Source organism: Anomaloglossus baeobatrachus, chromosome 5 (assembly GCF_048569485.1).
Source record: "Anomaloglossus baeobatrachus isolate aAnoBae1 chromosome 5, aAnoBae1.hap1, whole genome shotgun sequence".
In the NCBI taxonomy this organism is placed as follows: Eukaryota; Metazoa; Chordata; class Amphibia; order Anura; family Aromobatidae; genus Anomaloglossus; species Anomaloglossus baeobatrachus.
In genome coordinates, this window is record NC_134357.1 from 417,725,250 (window position 1) to 417,745,886 (window position 20,637).

Consider the following 20,637-nt stretch of genomic DNA (forward strand, 5'->3'; position numbering starts at 1 on the left):
AGAGCTACGGGACCCAGATGTGAGTAGAACCTCTACCACCATTATGTCCCTGCCCAGTAGCCTTCCCAAATGACCTGAGAAGCTATGATATTTTCTTGGTCTTGCATTGTCGCAGCATAGGCAGTCCTCTTTAATATCGTCTCCAGGATAAATACACGGCACGGATCCTGCTGCTTTTGTGCTGAACACACTGGCTCAGTATTATTGTAAATGTCAGATAACGCTTGCTGATAAATATTAGGTGAGATTAATTATAGTTACAGATAGAGGAGACGACCTGCGGCTCTCCAGCTGTTGTTGAACACTATCTGGCACGGTGAGTGCAGCGTTGTACTACATCAGCAGATGGATCACCTCCTGTTACCAGAAAAATATCCAAATATCACGGTATGGCAAATCTAGAAATATCATCTACATTCATCATGTAGTTCCGGATTATCTTCATTATAGAAATGTCACAATAGAAAAAAATGCACTTATGGTTATTGAACATTTTGTTTAGTGATATATTAATTTCAGTCATCAATTTCCTATAGTGAAATTCAGCTTTCTTACGGGTGCTTGAGTTCTCCATAGAAAAATTATTATTTTCTCTGTATTGTAATGTCCTACTGTTGTTACTACAGGATGTATAAATAAACTGACAACTGGGTGTTCCCATTCCCTTTATCTATAGGGTCTGTACCTGAACAGTCTGACATTGTCATCACAGGTTGAGCTTCATAAGTGTACAAGAATAGCAGGCAAGGGAGGTCTTCTGATGACACCACCATCGACACCCCATTTCAAACTTCTTACAGGCTGTGGTTAAGCTGCTACAGTCAGAGCTAACTGGCACTCACACCCGCTTGAGCTTAGTGACAACTAAGGGTGGCTTTACACGCTACGATATCGCTAAAGCGATCTCGTTGGGGTCACGGAATTTGTGACACACATCCGGCTGCTTTAACGATGTCGTTGTGTGTGACACCTATGAGCGATTTTGAATCGTCGCAAAAATGTTCAAAATCGCTCATCGGTGACATCCCCCCTATTCCCAATTATCGTTGCTGCTGCAGTAGCGATGTTGTTTCTCATTCCTGTGGCAGCACACATCGCTACGTGTGACACCGCAGGAACAAGGAACCTCTCCTTACCTGCGTCCCGCCAGCAATGAGGAAGGAAGGAGGGGGGCGGGATGTTCGTCCCGCTCATCTCCGTCTCTCCGCTTTGATTGGGCAGCCACTTAGTGACATCGCTGTAACGCCGAACGAACCACCCTCTTAGAAAGGAGGTGGTTTGCCGGTCACAGCGACGTCGCTAGGTAGGTATGTGACACTGCCGTAGCGATAATGTTCGCTACGGCGGCAATAACCACATATCGGCCGTACGATGGGGGCGGGTGCTATCATGCTCGACATCGCTAGCATCGGCTAGCGATGTCGCAGCGTGTAAAGCCCGCTTAACTCTTCACTTCGGTGAATATGACATAGTTGGGGGAAAGGTTACCTTATTTTCCAGGTTTCAAATGGGCTATTTCGGGAATTCAAAAATGTCAGCCCATAAAGCCTAAGGGTGTTTTCCATCTTTAGAACATCCCTTTTTCTCAACTGCAGTATGTTTAAAAACAAACAAAAAAACCCCTGTGCTTTACTCACCCTCCCTGGGTCTAGTGCTGAATATCCACCACTGCTCCTATTGTCTATTATTGTCTGCAACTGTGACGTCGCGTCAACAGAACTGCAGCCAATCACTAAGCTTTACAGCTCTGCTTGAGTTGATCACATGAGCCGTTACTGATTAGCTTTAGGGCTAAATAACAGGTCTAGGTACTGTATTATGGCCTTCAACCGACTGAGCCTAATTTGTGTATGAGATGTCCTGCAGCACATACAGAGATGTCAGTGGGGTAGAAGTATGATCCAGAAGCATGATGAATTAGCTTGTCAGAAATTCAAGCCAAGTATGTTACTGACCCTAGCTGGGCCCATTCTATACAGGCTCGGACGGGCCAACAGAAGAACAGGAGAATTCTCAGGTGGGCCCCTTTGCTGTAGAATGTCACGTACCCCCTAAAAATAATCAGTAGTTGATACAATACACTTGATTCACTATATACAGACAAAAGAAGCATCTCATCATTCATTTTACAAACTACCCAGTATATTATATTTAAGCATAGGTAAATATGGGAATGTCATATTTGCATGTAGTTGATCAGTGGGCCCCGAGAGTCATTGTTATTGGTTAATAACAAGAGTATATTCTATGTAATGAAGGAAAACAGTATACCATTTTAAACAGCCTGGTGGGTGTGGATGGTTCTGCCCAAAAAGCTGATCATCAATAGATTAAGAAAGTGACAGATTCCATGGATGGAAGGCTTACAGTGGGGGAAAAATAGTATTTAGTCAGCCACAAATTGTGCAAGTTATCCCACTTTAAAAGATGAGAGAGGCCTGTAATTGACATCATAGGTAGACCACAACTATGAGAAACAAAATGAGAAAACAAATCCAGAAAATCCCCTTGTCTGATTTGGCAAGATTTTTTTGCAAATTATGGTGGAAAATAAGTATTTAGTCATCTAAAAAGATGCAAGATTTTTGGCTCTCTCAGACCTGTAACTTCTTAAGAGGTTCCTCTGTCCTCCACTCATTACCTGTATTAATGACACCTGTTTGAACTTGTTATCAGTATAAAAGACACCTGTCCACAACCTCAAACAGTCACACTCCAAACTCCACTATAGTGAGGACCAAAGAGCTGTCGAAGGACACCAGAAACAAAATTGTAGCCCTGCACTAGGCTGGGAAGACTGAATCTGCAATAGGCAAGCAGCTTGGTGTGATGAAATCAACTGTGGGATCAATAATAAAAAAATGGAAGACATAGAAGACCACTGATAATCTCCTTGGTCTGGGGCTCTACGCAAGATCTCACCCCATTGGTCAAAATGATCACAAGAACAGTGAGCAAAAATCCCAGAACCACACGGGGGGACCTAGTGAATGACCTGCATAGAGCTGGGACCACCGTTACAAAGGCTACCGTCAGTGACACACTATGCCGCCAGGGACTCAGACCCTGCAGTGCGAGACGTGTTCACCTGTTTAAAGGGAATCTGTCATCAGAAATGTAGCTATAAAGCTAAAAGTTCCCCCCTCTGCAGCTCCTGGGCTGCATTCTAGGAAGCTTCCTATAGTTCTTGTGGCCACTTTTATACCAAAATAAACACTTTGTAAACTTGTACCTTTTCTTATGCAAATTTCGTAAATCTTCCATGGGGGCTGGCTGCCTGGGGTCCGTTGCGGTCATCCTGCCGATTTACGCCGCCCCCAAATGCTGAATTTCAAAGCTCAGGACGCCGCCCCTGGGTGCCCGTGGTCCCGCGCATGCGCTGTTCCACTGTAGCGGTGCCGTGCACTGTGTGCACGTGTGACCGCTAGTGACGCGCTCGCTGGCCAGGTGACCGGACGTCACCTCTTTTCCATCCTGCTCAGCAGCAGGTGACGTCCGGTCATCTGGCCAGCTTGCGCATAACGCTGGAGTAATAGGGGAAAGTGCGGTCACGAGGTTATGGGCGGCACTTGCTGATGACACTCACAGCGCCGCCCATAACCTCGTGCCCGCGCAAAGCGTCACCAGCGGTCACACGTGCACACAGTGCACGGCACCGCTACAGTGGAACAGCGCATGCGCGGGACCACGGGCACCCAGGGGCGGCGTCCTGAGCTTTGAAATTCAGCATTTGGGGGCGGCGTAAATCGGCAGGATGACAGCAACGGACCCCAGGCAGCCCGCCCCCATGGAAGATTTACGAAATTTGCATAAGAAAAGGTACAAGTTTACAAAGTGTTTATTTTGGTATAAAAGTGGCTACAAGAACTATAGGAAGCTTCCTAGAATGCAGCCCAGGAGCTGCAGAGGGGGGAACTTTTAGCTTTATAGCTAAATTTCTGATGACAGGTTCACTTTAAGCCAGCACAAGTCCGAGCCTGTCTGAAATTTGCTGAGCATTTGGATTATCCAAAAGAGTATTGGGAGAATGCCATATGGTCTGATGAAACCAAAGTAGAACTGTTTGGTAGAAACACAACTCGTTGTGTTCGGAGGAGACAGAATGCTGAGTTGCATCCAAAGAACACCATACCTACCGTGAAGCATGAGGATGGCAACATCATGCTTTGGGGCTGTTTCTCTGCAAAGGGACCAGAACGACTGATCCATGTACATGAAAGAATGAATAGGGCCCTGTATCGTGAGATTTTGAGTGCGAACCTCCTTGCACCAGTAAAGGGCTTTGAATATGAAACGTGGCTGGGTCTTTCAGCATAATAATGATCCCAAGCACATCGCCAGGACAACGAAGGAGTGGCTTCGTAAGAAGCATATGAAGGTCCCACAGTGGCCTAGCCAGTCTCCAGATCTCAACCCCATTGAAAACCTTTGGAGGGAGTTGAAAGTCCATGTTTCCCAGCGACAGGCCCAAAACATCACTGCTCTATAGGAGATCTACATGGAGGAATGGGCCAACATACCACCAACAGTGTGTGCCAACCTTATGAAGACTTACAGAAAACGTTTGACCTCTGTCATTGCCAACACAATATTGAGATGAACTTTTGTTATTGACCAAATACTTATTTTACACCATAATGTGCAAAAAAAACCAATCTTTCCAAATCAGACAAGGTGATTTTCTGGATTTGTTTTCTCATTTTGTCTCTAATAGTTGTGGTCTACCTATGATGTCAATTACAGGCCTCTCCCAGCTTTTTAAGTGGGAGAACTTGCACAATAGATGGCTGACTAAATATTTTTCCCCACTGTATGACTGTTAGAAGAACGGCTATATTAGTCACATATTATTTTTATGTATTTTTGTTAATTTTGAGTTGTTTGGTTTATATTCTCGCTTTCACAGTTGAAAATAAACAATTGAAATCACAAAATTTACATTTTTAATTTGTTTGTAAAATAATTCTGCACACTAATAGTTGCCCAATAATTATGAACACCTAGATATTCTGGTTTCAGGTTTATTAACCTTTTGGCTTGACAGAAAGCACTGTTGTTGTTCAATAATAAAATTAATCATTGATAATTAAAAAACTAGATGGACTTAGTTACATAGGTTGAAAAAAGACCTATGTAACTAAATACAAATTGACTAATAATTTTGCACATGTCTCTCTTTGGTGTATTCTCTCTAAATCCCTATACTGTGTCTGCTCTACAACCCATAAAATTAATTCTGACTCGTCCCGTCCACTCTGCTACCCTCCAATTTATTACAAATTCCATTCCCATCTCCTCTCTTCCTCCCCAATTCATTACCAGTCCCTGTCCTATGTCTTGTCACCTACTCCCCATTTTGTTCCACAAATCCTTGTCCTGTGACCTCTCTTCTTCCCTCCAATTCAATATAAGTCCCTGTACTGTACAGTCTCCTCCCATCGTGCTCTCCCTTTTGTGCTCTCATCGTTTTATATTGTGCTCTTGCCCACTGTACTCTCATTGTGCTCTCGCCCATTCTGCTCTTTCGCATCATGCTGTCCCCCATTGTTCCCATCCTACTCTTCCCCATGGTGTTTCCATTGTGATCAATCTCTCTCACTGTGTTGAAAAATAAAAATCACTCACATCACTAGACAATCCATTGTAGTGTCTCTCCCTTCTTCTTTAGGCCAGGTAGTTTCTAAATGACACAGGCAATGAGATGATGTAATTGCGCCGCCTGAGTCATACGGAAAGTGCCAGGAAGGATGCAAAGAATGGCTTCTGGCAGCTCCTCTGGTATTTTCGAAAATAGACAGTGCAAGTTCAGGAAGTCCTGGTACGCCATCAATGATGTGGGCTTTAAAGCTGGCTGAGGACTATGTGTCTTGGATGAGTAGTCTACGAGGCCAGCCCATGGCGGCTTAGACTGACTCTCTTTCTATGTGTAGATATAGGGAAAGACTTGTCAATCTAGTGGACAAGACAGGGAGAAGCCACTAGCCAATGGGCTCTTGAACTCCTCATGCAAGACAAATAGTCTCCACCTGACTTTTCATAGTAACTTTTCTCTAAAACTCCTTAGTGATTTCAAGTAAAACACACATGGCTGCAATAACACAGCTAGTTTTTGATTCATGCTCCCCTTGGTTCAAGCATGAATCTTTTGTCAGGTTCCCTTTAAATTTCAGTTTCTGAAGAACAGAGACCACAGTCAGAACACTAAATGGTGCAATTTTTTTTCTATAGGGACCATATCTCGTATAAAGCTGTGAGCTTAGTTTATACCATTATTTTAAGTACAACCAAACTCAAACAAGATTTGTCAAACGCAACTTGTTGATAGTTTTCCGACAAGGGCAGTTTTTCTTTCTGCACTAACGTGAATCCAATAAATATGTGATAACAGAACTATGTGCTAGTCTGTATTAAAAGGAATCTGTCATCAGAATTGGTGACTATAACCTGCGGCAAGCACCAGTGAGCCCTTATATATAGTATTCAGGAATGCTGTATATAAGAGCCCAGACCGTGCTGTAGAACATAAAAATCACTTTTATAATACTCATCTACAGGGGTGATCCGATCCAATGGGTGTCGCTGCTCTCCAATCCAACACCTCTTCTCTCCGGTCCGGTGCCTACTCTCTCCTGCAATTGCCTTCTACCCAGCAGTGTATGGATGACATGTTCTACGTCATCCACAGAAGCCAGCATTGCGGACCTGCATAGGCGCGCTTAGATCTCCCCTGCTCAGGGCAGATCAAAGTACTGTAATGCGCAGCAGCGAGGAAAGGTGAAAGACCACCCGCTCATGCGCACTACAATACTTTGATCTGTCCTGAGTAGGGCAGATCAAGGCGCGCCTATACAGGACCCCAATGTCGGATTTTGTGGATGACATAGGACAAGTCATCCATACTTTGGGCTGGGTCGAAGGACAACGGCAATTGCAGCAGACAGAAGGCGCCGGACCGGAGAACAGTGACACCCATAGGACCAGACCGCACCTGTAGGTGAGTACTATAAAAGTGTTTTTTTTACCTTAAACAGCATGGCCTGGGCTCTTATATGCAATATTTTTGAATGCTATATATAAGAGCCACTGGTGCTAGCCGCAGCTCATAGTCGCCAAATCTGGTGACAGGTTCCCTTTAAAGTTTCAAATGTGAGCTTATGTCCAAGTCTATGTCCACAACATATACAGGCAATGCCTGCGTGGAGTGGAAAGATGGAAAGTTGCAAAAATTGTAAATTCTGCTTTTTGGATGTTTATGTGGTAATTTATAGTAAGGTACCATGACGCATTGTCAGGCGACAGGCAGTGAGTTACATTACCGACCACACCAAAAACACACAGAGGGATATAATTTCACCCAAACGTCACACACATAAGAAGTAATGATACAAGTAATTGCGTCCACGTTTATTATCTTTGGCCACATACCTATATGCCATCCCTGATCATACGGGCATACATATATAGTCCTCTTATGTCAAGCGCCCCCCACAGTTTAGCACACGGTGCTCTCACATTTGGGACTCCTGGATGATTTTTCTCCTTTGCTCCAGAAGATGCACGAATAATGGAGATGGAGATACTGGGCAAAATGTCCCCTTTGAAGCCACGGCACTGCAGCAGAGAGGAGATATCCTGCATATTCCAAAACCATCCCTCAACCACGTCTTCCGGTGGTTGGTGAGATGAGGTTTCATGAAGGTGCGTTCACTCTTAGCTTATGTGCAATTTAATATCATTGCCGACAAAGTGCAGTATAACATTTCCATCCAGCAGAGGCACAGTTTTGGTCCATATTTTACAAAAAACAAAGATAACAGAGAAAATAAACTAATTACTAATGACAAAGCACAGGAAGAGTAAACAGATGTGAAGAAACGCAAAGAATTTACAGCGTACATGCTACAGAGAAAAATACGTCTATGTGATATAGCAGTTTGGTCACAGTACACATGTAACTCCCCCAAATTCTGATATTACCTCCTAATTCTAAGAGTGAACGCACCCTGACCTAGTTTTTGCTCCTTTAGGGGGCACAGGTTGGCACAAAGGGAGCTTGTTTCAGATTACGGGGTCTTGCCCATAATTATGGCTTCTTGATGTTGGAGTACCATGCTATACATTGCTCAGCAATGCTTGACAGCCCCCAAATAACACTGACAGTGTACACATTCAGTTTCGGAAAGGGGCATCCTGCACCCTCTGTTATTAAACGCCACAGCCATCATAAGCTGGTGAGAAGAAGAAAAAGTCTTGATGACCCAACCCCGACATTGTTTTCCTGATGTTTCGATTCTACTAATCTTGTTGTTCATTCATTTCCATATCTGACACCAGAATGTTTTTCTCGATGGATCCTTCTGGGCCGGTACTGGTGCGGCTGTATCTCGCACTCTCAAAAGCTCCCTGCTGCGCTGCGAGTTTTCTGCGGCGGTACAAGTAGATGATGGCAACAATTAAGATACAGAGTGCGAAGGTTGAGAGCACTACAACCGCCACTGCCGTGCTGTGCTGTGGTAGAACTGTGAGGAGAACAAAAGCTAGTTAGATGTTTCGATTTACTACTCAATAGAGCACATAATCTTGTTCGATAGTGCATAAGATTTAAATCCATCTACTAGAAAATCATAAGGAAAGAGTCATGATTAAAGGGAATCTGTCACCACTTTTACCTTTTGTCACTTATGAGCATACCGGTTATAGAATGCTGGCAATAGTCCTACCTTTATGTCTGATATGAGATTCCTTCTTGTGAAAATATCATCTTTTTACACTTTATGTAAATGAGCTCTTCCAGGCTATGGGGCAGATGCTGCTTCGAAGATAACTCCGCCTCCATAAATTATTTTAAATAAAAGGGGTGTTACCAGTGTAAGAAAAGTAACTGACACAAAACAGGAGAAATAAAATTTGACTTCATTCAAACACATTTTTTGCAGTTCCCTGAACTCTGCTTCATTGCAACAATTTTGCAACACTGCTTGCCTGCGAGATGGAGGATGAAGATGAGAACAGACAGCCTCAATCACACATCATAGTGGTAATGCCCTTTTATTTAAAATAATCTCTGGAGGCGGAGTTACCTATCAGGCAGCATCCGCCCCATAGCCTGGAAGAGCTCATTTACATAAAGTGATAAAAGATGATATTTCCACAACAAGGCATCTGATATGAGACATAAAGATATGAGATTTTTCAGCATTCTATAACCTGTCTGCCCATATTAACAGTGTAAAAAAGTCAAAGTAGTGACAGATTCCCTTTAAAGGTGTTGTATATAGTAATATAAAAAATCCATCTTTCCTGAGAAACAATTCCACACCTGCTGGTGGGCCAGCTCTAGTATTACAACTCAGCCCAATTAAATGGAATCTGTCAGCAAGATTTTGCTACTTCATCTGAGAGCAGCATGATATAGGCAAAGAGATCCTGAATCCAATGATGTATCACTTAGATTACTGGGTGCAGCCATTCTGTCACATACAGAGTTCTAGGATTTAGTTATGTAGTAGAGCTGAGGAAGCTGCCCCCACCCACACCAAGCTCTCTATAGACATTTTACATTGACAGTGAGGTGCCATTCAGAGGAGGGGGTGTGGCGGACTGCTGTGTGCGTGTGGCATTGTAGTCTGAGCAATGATAATTGTCATGCTGCTTAAAAACAAATATAGCAAATAAACAACAGATCGGACCATGACAAGGCAGTCATCCCTGAATTCTTAAACGTTAACTCTTGCAGCATGCTGTCTTCAGATTCCATAACAAAAACCTGCTGACAGATTTCCCTTTAAAGTATAAAAGCAAAAGTTTAACAAGAGCAGCCACATCTCATACAATCACTTTTTCCAAGAGTACTTTTCATAAAGATAGGCCTGTTCAAATTAGTGTGTCTTTAAAGCTAAGGCTACATTATATAGGCTATAGGACATTAAAAGGTTGTACCCATCTTCATAAATGGCTATTGTCGGATAGTGCTTGCAAATATAAGCAATTTTGCAATTAACTTTCTATTATAAATTTCAACCATTTTTCAGATATTAACGTTTTCTTTACAGCTCGTTACCTTGGAGGCCAACCACCGTTGCTAGACAGTAGAACAGGCACTGTGCATGCAAGCTAATTTTTATTAAGCTTGTAAGCACTGTTTTGAAGCTGTCGAGCATCGCTGGAGCGCGCTGTTACCTCCTAATTTCAACTCAATACTTGGAAGCTAGACAGCAGCAGCGATCGTCTCCGAGGCAATGAGAGGTCAACAAACAAAAGTGTTGGTATCTCAAGAACGGCTAAAAAGTTTAATAAGCAGTAACTTGCAAAAGTGCTTGTATTTACAAAGTCTATCTGATAATAGTATTCTGAATATGGGAATAACGCTTTAAGAATGCAAATGTTGCTCCGCCTGTTGCAATTCATCATGTGATCACCATGTACTGCGGTCCGAGATTAGACCTATTTGCACGGATGTCTGCATGAGCCCTAAAGCAGTGTGCAGCTCCACGTGCCGCCTGCAGTTACATTCACTAGTTTGGTCCATAAAGTTGAATGATGAATGGGTGACCTGAATAGTTTGTGGACAATAGCTACAACATATGTAGTTGCGCTTTAGTGTCTTCATGTAATTACTTACTAGATCTGTCCAGTTTGATTTCTTCCACTAAAAAGGATAACAGAAGAAATAGATTATTCTCTGCGTAATTCACAGCTTCAATCATTGCTAAATGCACTTTAAACTTTTTTTTTAAATTTGTTTTTATTGAAAACGGTTACAAAACAATAATACATGCATTCTAAAAGACATTCAGAAGTATGGTGGTCCCAGCTTTACTAGTGACTGTGTCCACCCAGGCCATGCCATCTGCCTCACCTGTCCCGATGGCCCCAGCTTTACTAGTGACTGTGTCCGTCCACCCAGGCCATGCCATCTGCCTCACCTGTCCCGATGGCCCCAGCTTTACTAGTGACTGTGTCCGTCCACCCAGGCCATGCCATCTGCCTCACCTGTCCCGATGGCCCCAGCTTTACTAGTGACTGTGTCCACCCAGGCCATGCCATCTGCCTCAGCTATCTCGGTTGCCCCAGCTTTACTAGTGACTGTGTCCGTCCACCCAGGCCATGCCATCTGCCTCAGCTATCCCGGTTGCCCCAGCTTTACTAGTGACTGTGTCCGTCCACCCTGGCCATGCCATCTGCCTCAGCGATCCCGGTTGCCCCAGCTTTACTAGTGACTGTGTCCGTCCACCCTGGCCATTCCATCTGCCTCAGCTATCCCGGTTGCCCCAGCTTTACTAGTGACTGTGTCCGTCCACCCTGGCCATGCCATCTGCCTCAGCTATCCCGGTTGCCCCAGCTTTACTAGTGACTGTGTCCGTCCACCCTGGCTTTGCCGTCTGCCTCAGCTAGCCAATGGTCCCAGCTTTACTAGTGACTCTGCCTGTCCGTCCTGGCCATGTTTTCTGGCTCAGCCATCCTGGTGGTCCCTGTCTACCCTAGAGACTCTGCCTGTCTGCAACTGTATCTGTCCTTACCCTACGGGTCAGCTACTACTGTCCCATTCTCTACCCTGGGAGTGGCACCTGGCATCTGCCTCGCGGTGTGCACTTAGTAAAGCCCCTCCCACTAAAGGGTAAGCTCAGGATTTCCCTGTGGTTAAATGGGTCCACTGCTGCTCGCCGATTTACTATCTTTAGCGGTGTGCTTTACAGTCATTTTATTGTTCACTGAAGGAGAGACATGAAGGGGGGATTCCAAGTTCTCCTCGCAGTCCTCGCCGCTAATAGAGGGAATAAGCAGCTCCCCCTTGTCTTTCATCATCAATCAAGTAGAAACAATTCCTACTGATAGCATTTAAGTGTAGAGGGCTGATATGAGACCTTGCAGGCCTTATGACTTAAGAATACTTATCAATGGGAAGGCAGATATGGCCACCATTACATTCTGTGAATGCAATTGTGATTGGAGAGTGGACCTTAATTGAAAATATCAAAAAAATTGGGATCTCGTCACATCATACAATATTTTTCTGACTATAAGACACACTTTTTTTCTTCCAAATATGGGATGAAAGTAAGGTGTGCATCTTATAGTACAGAAGTGCCTTGCTCACTGGGTGTGCGGTGGGGGGACGATGGAGCAAGTCACAGGAGGCAGGAGCAGAGTTGCGCTGCAGAAAGCCAGCAGCTGGAGCTAACACGTTTGCCCACTATTAAAGGAAATGAATATTCACTGCTCCCCACTCTCATAATCCCGCAGGGCATGGGTAGAAGTGAATATTAATTTTGAATTAGCCGGCAACTGATATGCGCATGTAACTGGGGGCGCATGGCATTAACATCATGCGCTGCCCGCCGTTTACATGCTGAAGTCAGTTGCTGGCATAGAAGAGGATGCTGTGCATCAGAAGAGGATGCCGCGCATCCAGGGAGCAGATTGAAGGTGACTAGAATTGTTTAATTTTTTTATGAGTGCGGCATAAAGAGCCTATGAAGGGTGTGACATATATACCAAGATTAGGGACATATATACCAGGGATGAGCCCAGGATGGGGATCATATACATCAGGAATGGCAGATATATATACCTGGAATAGGCTCAGGATGGGGGACATAAGTACACAATTGGGGAACATTACCCTGATAATAGTGTAAGTAGCAGATTTCCCCCCCATAACAATGCATCATGTCTACATTTTTTCTTCAATTTTTTTTCCCTATTTTCCACCTCAAAAACCTAGGTGTGTCTTATGGCCCGGTGCATTATATAGTCTAAAATATGCTATTCTCATGATGCAGAACCAGTCCTATAGTGGTGGGTACATACCATATTTACAAAGGTTTAAAGGGAACCTGTCAGCAGAAATGTCCCCTAAAACCTAACAGATTCCCCCTCTGCAGCTCCTGGGCTGCATTCTATAAAGGTCCCTGTTATGATTGTGCCCACTTTCTGACCGAAAAAAAGTGTTTATAAAGTTGTACCTTTTTGGCTTCTGATTCTGTAAATCTGTCACGGGGGCGGGCTGCCTGATGGCCGTTATTCTGCCCCCTGGTCCTGTATGCCGCCCCCATCGCTGATTTCAATACTTCTGGACGCCGCCCACTGCTCCAGCCATCCCCGCGCATGCCCAGTGCCCATCTCTCGGGGATGAGCACTGTGCCCAGCGTCACCGCTGGTGACGTGCACGCAGGGTTAAGATTATGGGCGGTGCTGTGATGTTTATTCCTAAGCAACCGCCCATAATCGCGGGACCGCGCTTTCGGTGTAGTCACTGCTCCGCGCTCTTCCCATCTATTTCCTGCCTCGGGGCAAGATGGGAAGGAGGCGAAGTGAGGTCAGCAGCAGCGCGCTTGCGCAGAAAGAAGCAGGCCGAGGGGGAAAGCGCGGTCCCGCGATTATGGGCGGTTGCTTAGGAATAAACATCACAGCACCGCCCATAATCTTAACCCTGCGTGCACGTCACCAGCGGTGACACTGGGCACAGTGCTCATCCCCGAGAGATGGGCACTGGGCATGCGCGGGGATGGCTGGAGCAGTGGGCGGCGTCCAGAAGTATTGAAATCAGCGATGGGGGCGGCATACAGGACCAGGGGGCAGAATAACGGCCATCAGGCTGCCCGCCCCGTGACAGATTTACCGAATCCAAAGCCAAAAAGGTACAACTTTATAAACACTTTTTTTCGGTCAGAAAGTGGGCACAATCATAACAGGGACCTTTATAGAATGCAGCCCAGGAGCTGCAGAGGGGGAATCTGTTAGGTTTTAGGGGACATTTCTGCTGACAGGTTCCCTTTAAATTTATCTGGTTACATTTATTATTCTCTATGTACTGCTAAGTTTACCCTTAAAAAAACAGACATGCCCTAAAAGAATCGCACTTAACAGCCCCAAGCAATTAGAGTTGGCAAGTGAATGAGCTCTCACATAGAAATTTGTGCCCCTGTCAGGCCACACTGGGTTCTACAGTGGTTGGCTTTCTCTGGTAGCTGAAGTTAGTATCACTCGCATGGAGTGATACTGATATCCGATTTGTTGGTGACAGCTGCAGTGCAATGCAACTGGAATGACGAGGAACCTGACAGTGACGCAGATCTCTGTGTGAGAGCTCATCCACCATCGGCATTTTCCAACTATAATTGATTGGGGTCTGGTGAGTGTGTTGCTTTTTTTTTTTTTTTAAGAGGGGCTGTCTGCTTTCTTTTGAGGGTGTCTGCTTTCCTTCATGAAGAGTCTTGCTGTATTCTTTAACTTTTTAGCTGCTTGGACACTTCCTTATGGAACCTTCAAGTTGGGCTTATTTTTGGACTAGGGTTTATATTTTAATCATACTCAAAAAAGCCCCAAAAATCCTACTAGGGCTTATTTTCGTGGGTAGGTCTTATTTTTGAGGAAACAAGGTAAGTGTTAGAGAGCCCCACTTGGCGTCAATAGAACAGTGTCACTAGCCCTGTTCTGATTATTGTACAAAGGACTCGCAATTTTGGAATTAGAAATATAGTGGCCGCAGCTGTAGCGACCTGATGGCACTAGTACCCAGCGGCAGCCTCTCAACCCAGCAGGTCTTCACCAGGTTAAATGGAGTCATGGATGCCTGCACTTTATCATGAGACTCTAAGATGGCTGCCGCTTCCTCTCCCACACAGGCACAGCCAGATTTAATTTGGTGTCTAACAAGTCGGTGGCTGAAAATCAATGACCCCCAATTGCCCAGCAGTGTCCACCTTTCTTTAAGGAGTGTTTTTGTCTACAGGAGGTCAGGAAAGGTATGAAACGGTCCGGATGGCATTCAGGATAGCAGGAGCTCCACTCCAAAACATCTGTTCAGTGCATGACCATAACCCGCACTTTAAACTTTGTACACAATATGGTTCTGAATATTTTACACCATCCCTCGTTATAAAAGTTGCTCCCTCCCTAGTGGACAATTATTTTTTACATTATCTAGCTTTTTCATTTTTTTTTCTTCTTCATTCAGTACATTGACCAAATATAAATCAGCATATGAATTTGGTCATTTAAAATCTATTTTAAGCTGGGGCTTTCAGACAGTATTTCTTAGAAGATCCAGCTATGATTAATCTGATAACAGGATATCCCACTACTGGGACCACCAATGATCTGAAGTAATCTATAGTGGATTATCTAAAGACCACATACACATTTGACCAAGTTCGGGGCAACCCGCTGATATCGGTGAAATTTCCGGCCAACAGTAAAATACCTGTATGGGGCCTCCAGACTCTTTCCTAATAGATGATGTCAGTGGAGATCATGATCTGGCATGTATGTTCTCGGATTTCCGATTCTTTTGTTTTCCCTGAGATAAGCCACATCGAAAGGAGGCTTATCTTATAGAGTACAAAGGAACCAAGTGTTGTGGGGGAGCAATCTATTGTGTATGGAGGCTTTTAATCAAATGTTAAATTCCTCGAGATCAGTGGTAAAATGAGATATAAAAAATATCCCTCACTGAAATTGATGAGCTGTTTGTGTATTCAACACCACTTTCATGGGAATATCAAAGACAGAAAAAAATATATTTGTAGCTACTCTCCACCTGCGCTAATAGAGGTGTGTTATGAGGTCTAGGACCTTCTTTATTTCTTTCTACTTTCCTAGCAGGGTATTTCAGAATTTTTTAACCAGTCAATCCCCTTTTAAGATAATCAGGTTATGCATGCAGGCTTTTCAGAGCAGAGGTTAATCTGACCATAGGTGGTCAAAACGACATATTACTGAACCCTTCATGCACGGACTACGAACTCTAGAATAATAGGTTATATTTCACTGAGATTTACAATAATCTGTTAATCTGCCATAAATAATTCATTAGTGGTCCCCAATATGGGCCCATTTCTAGTGGTCAAAAAATGTAGGCCATGTGTGATCAACGTAAAATTTGAAATAGTAAAATTCGATCTCACCTCTAGATAGTTTGCAAATGACTCCTTTGCTAATGTTGGTACAAGAGCCCAGACTCCACACGCCATTGCTACCTTCAATCCAGTAGCAAGAGTTTGGGCTTAATAGACTGGGTCCTGAGTCCTGTTGCCCCCAATTAGAGTAATTAACCGGAGTGTTATCATTCCATAAGAGTGAACCTTCTGCAGTAGAAGACAACAAAGGGCACACATGTTAAGTCTAATCAGTAAGGGTCTTCACTGCAGCTGCTGAAAGTTGTGCTATAATATTAATGCAAAGGTACGTCCACAAACGATACTGTCTGTATATATGAAACTGACTCCGATGTAGATTCAGGTTAAGATGTCAGTATCTTGTACTAATGTTTCCAGGTACAACCATACTCTAAAGATCAGACATGGGGATTACATTTTTGGTGATATCGGGAGGTAAATTTGCTCCGATCTAATAATGTGAGGAAAGCCCAAGGAGACTCCAACAGTGAAAGACCAGTAGTACGGAGGCACAGGGCCACAAATCTTTTAATATATTCATAAAATTACAATAAATAAAAATAGCAAAAAGCAGAGTTCAGCACTTAATCCAAATGGTGTGTGTATTGCACACTTGCCCAGCTCATGTTTCGCCTGATCAGCTTCATCAGGGGTGTGTTAACATCTACTATATAGAGCCTGGTGGGACCTGGAAATACTCGTACAAGATGCCTAATTTCCCACAACATCTACTTCCATGGTCACATCTCCCAACAACACTTTCATATTTCTGACAGCAGGAGTCACTTGAATAACTGAAGGTATCTTTATATGTATTTTCCCTTTACAGGACTAAAGCTGACTACACAAATAAAATAGCTGTTGGCCGACCAGTCCCTTAGCTGAGAATTAAGTTTTCAATAGTGAGAGGAGAAAGCTTCTGCAGGACACCTCTATTTCCCCTGAAAACAAAAGGATCTTGAAATGAAATTCCAACTGCTCAATCCTTCCTCAAAGGAGAGTCGGGAAGCCCTATAACACATTGGATAGTCAGCCTTTCAACTTGTTTACACCTAATAAGCATGGAAACCTTAACAGGGGGGTAACAACCACAAAGAGGAGAGTGCGTCAATGATTGGGCCCGCGTGGGAGGCAAGCCTGTCGATGCCAGCTCCTATTTCAGCTGGATGTTCGTCCACGGACGCACATTTAGCTGAAATGCTTTGCGGTGCAGAGACCCGCTGGGTCCCTGCACTGCAGTACACGCCACCGGCCAATTATGTGTTGGCATTAGCAGCTGATGTCAGCTGTCAACCTCTGTGACAGTTACAGAAAAGGAAGCTAAGCATCATGGGAGGAAATTGAGAAGTATGTTTATATTTTTACACATTACCTAACAGCAGCAAAATGAGGAACATATATACCAGAAGGTACTCAGAATGGGGGACACGTATACCTAGAAGGGACCCAGGATGGGGGAAATATATACATGAAAAAGTCTCAGGATGGGGGACATTTATACCTTGAAGGGGTACATGATGGGAGCATCACTACATAATAGGGATTGGATCAACAAGTGTGTCTCTATAGGATTTAGGCCCTGTGCACACACTGTGTTTTTTACCGTGGATTTGCCACGGTTTTGCTGCAGAAAATGTTAATAACCTTGCTGCAGTCCTTCTCAACCTTTACCTTTGGTAAAAAAAATGCTGTGCGCACACTGCGTTTTTTTCACCAACAGGTTTTGCTGCGGAATTTCCGCTGTGGAAAAGAAGTAGCATGTCACTTCTTTTCCGCAGGTCCCTGCATTTTGGAGGGCTGGCAGATCAATCACCCGCTGACTCTGGGTCGACGGAGGATTGATTCCTGGTATCTGGCCAGATGCTGCTCCCCATATAAAGTTTATGCGGAACACAATCTGGTGCAAAGGGATAGGAGCAAGCGCTTCATACTCACCGATCACTAGTTGGCTGTCACACAGCTCCCGTGGCAGCTCTTTCATCTTCTAGAGTCGGCCGCTCATTAGTCTCATAACATATTCACGTCTTCCCTGCTCACTGGTAGCTGTGATTGCTTGCAGTCAGACCCACCCCTACGCTGAGTGACAGCTGTCTGACTGTAACCAATCACAGACACCGGTGGGTGGGTATATAGCGTACTGTAAAAGAAAGAAATAAATAATTTAAAATAAAATGGCATGCGGTCCCCCCCAATTTTGATAACTAGCCAGGATAAAGCCTCACAGCTGGGGGCTAGTATTCTGAGGATGGGGAGCCCCCCAGCCTAAAAATATCAGCTAGCAGCCGCCCGGAATTGCCACATCTATTAGATGCGACAGTCCCGGGACTCTACCCGGCTCATCCTGAATTGCCCTGGTGTGGTGGCAATCGAGGTAATAAGGAGTTAATGGCAGCAACCCATAGCTGCTACTAAGTCCTAGTTTAGTGATGGCAGGCGTCTATAAAGACACCCCATCATCACTAACCTGTAAGTAAAAGTAAATAAACACGAACACCTCAAAAATCCTTTATTTGAAATAATAGACAAAAATAGACCCCTCTTTCACCACTTTATTAACCCCACCAATAACAGCCCTCCAGGTCTCACATAATCCACATGAGGTCCCATGACGCTTCCAGCTCTGCTACCCCTGACACTCACAGCGAGTGCCATAGACCATGACTGCTCACTGTGAGGGTCAGGCCGCAAATGAAGTGAGCCACGCAAGATCAGCGGTGACTTCACTCATGTGCTTTGCGGTGACAGGTGGAGGACTCCAGGTGGAGGACACCGTGACCCCGACGATATATCGTTAGCGATGTCGCAGCGTGTAAATGGCCCTTTAGAATGGTCCAGGGCTCCATACATTGACCAACATGCAGGGGGGATCCAGGACCAAATTTTGCACCACTGGGACTTAAGATGACTGTCAGGATCGGGGGATAACAAGCGGGAGTCACACCCCTCCTTTATACCTCCCGACCGACAGACAGAGCACGTGACGCCGAACACACGGACGTGGGATTCAAGATCGAGATAACAGAACAGCCCAAGATTAATTATATAATTGAATTGGCCTAAGCCACACTAGAAACTACAATATATACAATAGGGAATATACAGTTAGGTCAGAGTACATTTACAGGCAAGGTATGGATTACAAACAGGCATACAATTCAAGCAGTTACCTTGTGTGTCTGATCACAGGGGGGCGCTGTTCGACCAGGTTTCCGGAACTCCCTCACATGTGTTCTCAGACACAAGACCCCCAAGCAAGAACAAGCTAAAATGTCCGAACTGTGTTTATCAATCCTGGCTTAATCCAGGTCCCCTCCTATCTTCGTGACCTCAGTGGGAAGCACTGCCACTCCCCCTGCTTTGAGTCAGAATAATATTCCCAAGGGATTATTAATCATAACTTTGCCTGGGAATGTCGTAGGCGGACGACAATGCTCTCATTTTGACAGTTATGAATTTAGCTGCAAAATGAGAGGACTCATGGCTTGTCTGCTAGTTCCCCACTGGCCGATATCACGCCTGGGGTACTTCCCAAGGTCCCACTCCCACAAAAAAGGTGTGCCAGCATCGTCCGCATGCGGAGACACCATTTTTATGGTTGCCGTATTTATCGGACGTACGGCTCGCGAGATATTAACCATATTTTACTGGAGTCGTTCTGTCTGGTGGCTTCCATAGCCTTATAATGAGATAGGAACTCCTGTTACAGGGTCATGGCAGGGGGTCATCCTGTGTCCATTGTTCACAGCTCATCTAATCTCCATATCACAGGAGATGGCCTTTGGATGTGTTGCTGGGATGTGACACCTTCCCAGATGTTGGACATCTGAGAAGAAGAAGGTAGGGGGCGCTACCACGGAGTGATGAGAGCGATTATGACTGGAAATCATAATTCCTCTTCATATCCCAGGATTTTCCTCACACCTCCCCCCTTTTGAGGGCGCTAGGGGGCAGCACACTCCGGTGTTCCCCCGTGCGCCCGTCCGCGACCTCTCCTTGTCGGGACAGCCTGTCGGCATTACCGTGGTCACGGCCCCTTTTGTGGCGAATGGTGAAGTTGTATTGCTGGAGCGCAAAGCTCCATCGCAACAACCTCCCATTCGTCCCGCAGACGGTGTGTAACCAGCTGAGGGGATTGTGGTCCGTCTCCACGATGAAGCGACACCCATATAGATAGGGTTGCAGACGCTGCAGGGCCCACACTATGGCTAGGCATTCTTTTTCCATCGTGGAGTAGGCCACTTCCCTTGGTAACAGCTTCCTGCTCAGGTACAAGACTGGGTGCTCTTGGCTCGCAGAGTCCACCTGGCTGAGCACCGCACCAAGGCCGAAGTCACTGACGTCGGTTTGTACTACAAACGGCCGTGCGAAGTCGGCTGCCTGTAGTACTGGCGGGCTGGACAGGGCACCCTTTAGGGCCCTGAAGGCTGTCTCACAGTCCACTGTCCAATCGACTGCAGAGGGCAACTTCTTCTTGGTGAGGTCCGTCAGGGGCTTCGCCAGGCTACTATAGTGTGGAACAAACCTCCTATAGTACCCGGCGGTCACCAAGAAGGAAATCACCTGCTTCTTGGTCCTGGGGGTGGGTCCAGGACGTGATGGCCTCCACTTTCTCAGGCTCCGGCTTCAGAGCTCCCCCGCCTACCCGGTGACCCAGGTACTGGACCTTGCTCATGGCCAGCTGACACTTCCCCGGCTTGATGGTCTAACCTGCCTGGTGGATCCACCTGAGCACCTGTGC

The 20,637-nt window shown here is 45.2% G+C and overlaps 1 protein-coding gene across 2 annotated transcripts in view; it reads right to left on the minus strand.

Moving 5' to 3' along the window:
- Positions 1 to 7,366: 7,366 nt before the first annotated feature.
- MRC2 (mannose receptor C-type 2) overlaps positions 7,367 to 20,637 on the minus strand; it is a 166,809-nt gene continuing 153,538 nt past the window's right edge. For both annotated transcript variants that reach the window (XM_075350287.1, XM_075350286.1), the window contains exons 28-30: positions 15,909 to 16,088; positions 10,622 to 10,648; positions 7,367 to 8,519 (exon numbers count right to left, since the gene is read on the minus strand). In XM_075350287.1, coding sequence (XP_075206402.1) covers positions 8,296 to 8,519; positions 10,622 to 10,648; positions 15,909 to 16,088 — 431 coding nt within the window. In that variant the 3' untranslated portion in view covers positions 7,367 to 8,295. The remainder of the gene's footprint in view (positions 8,520 to 10,621; positions 10,649 to 15,908; positions 16,089 to 20,637) is intronic.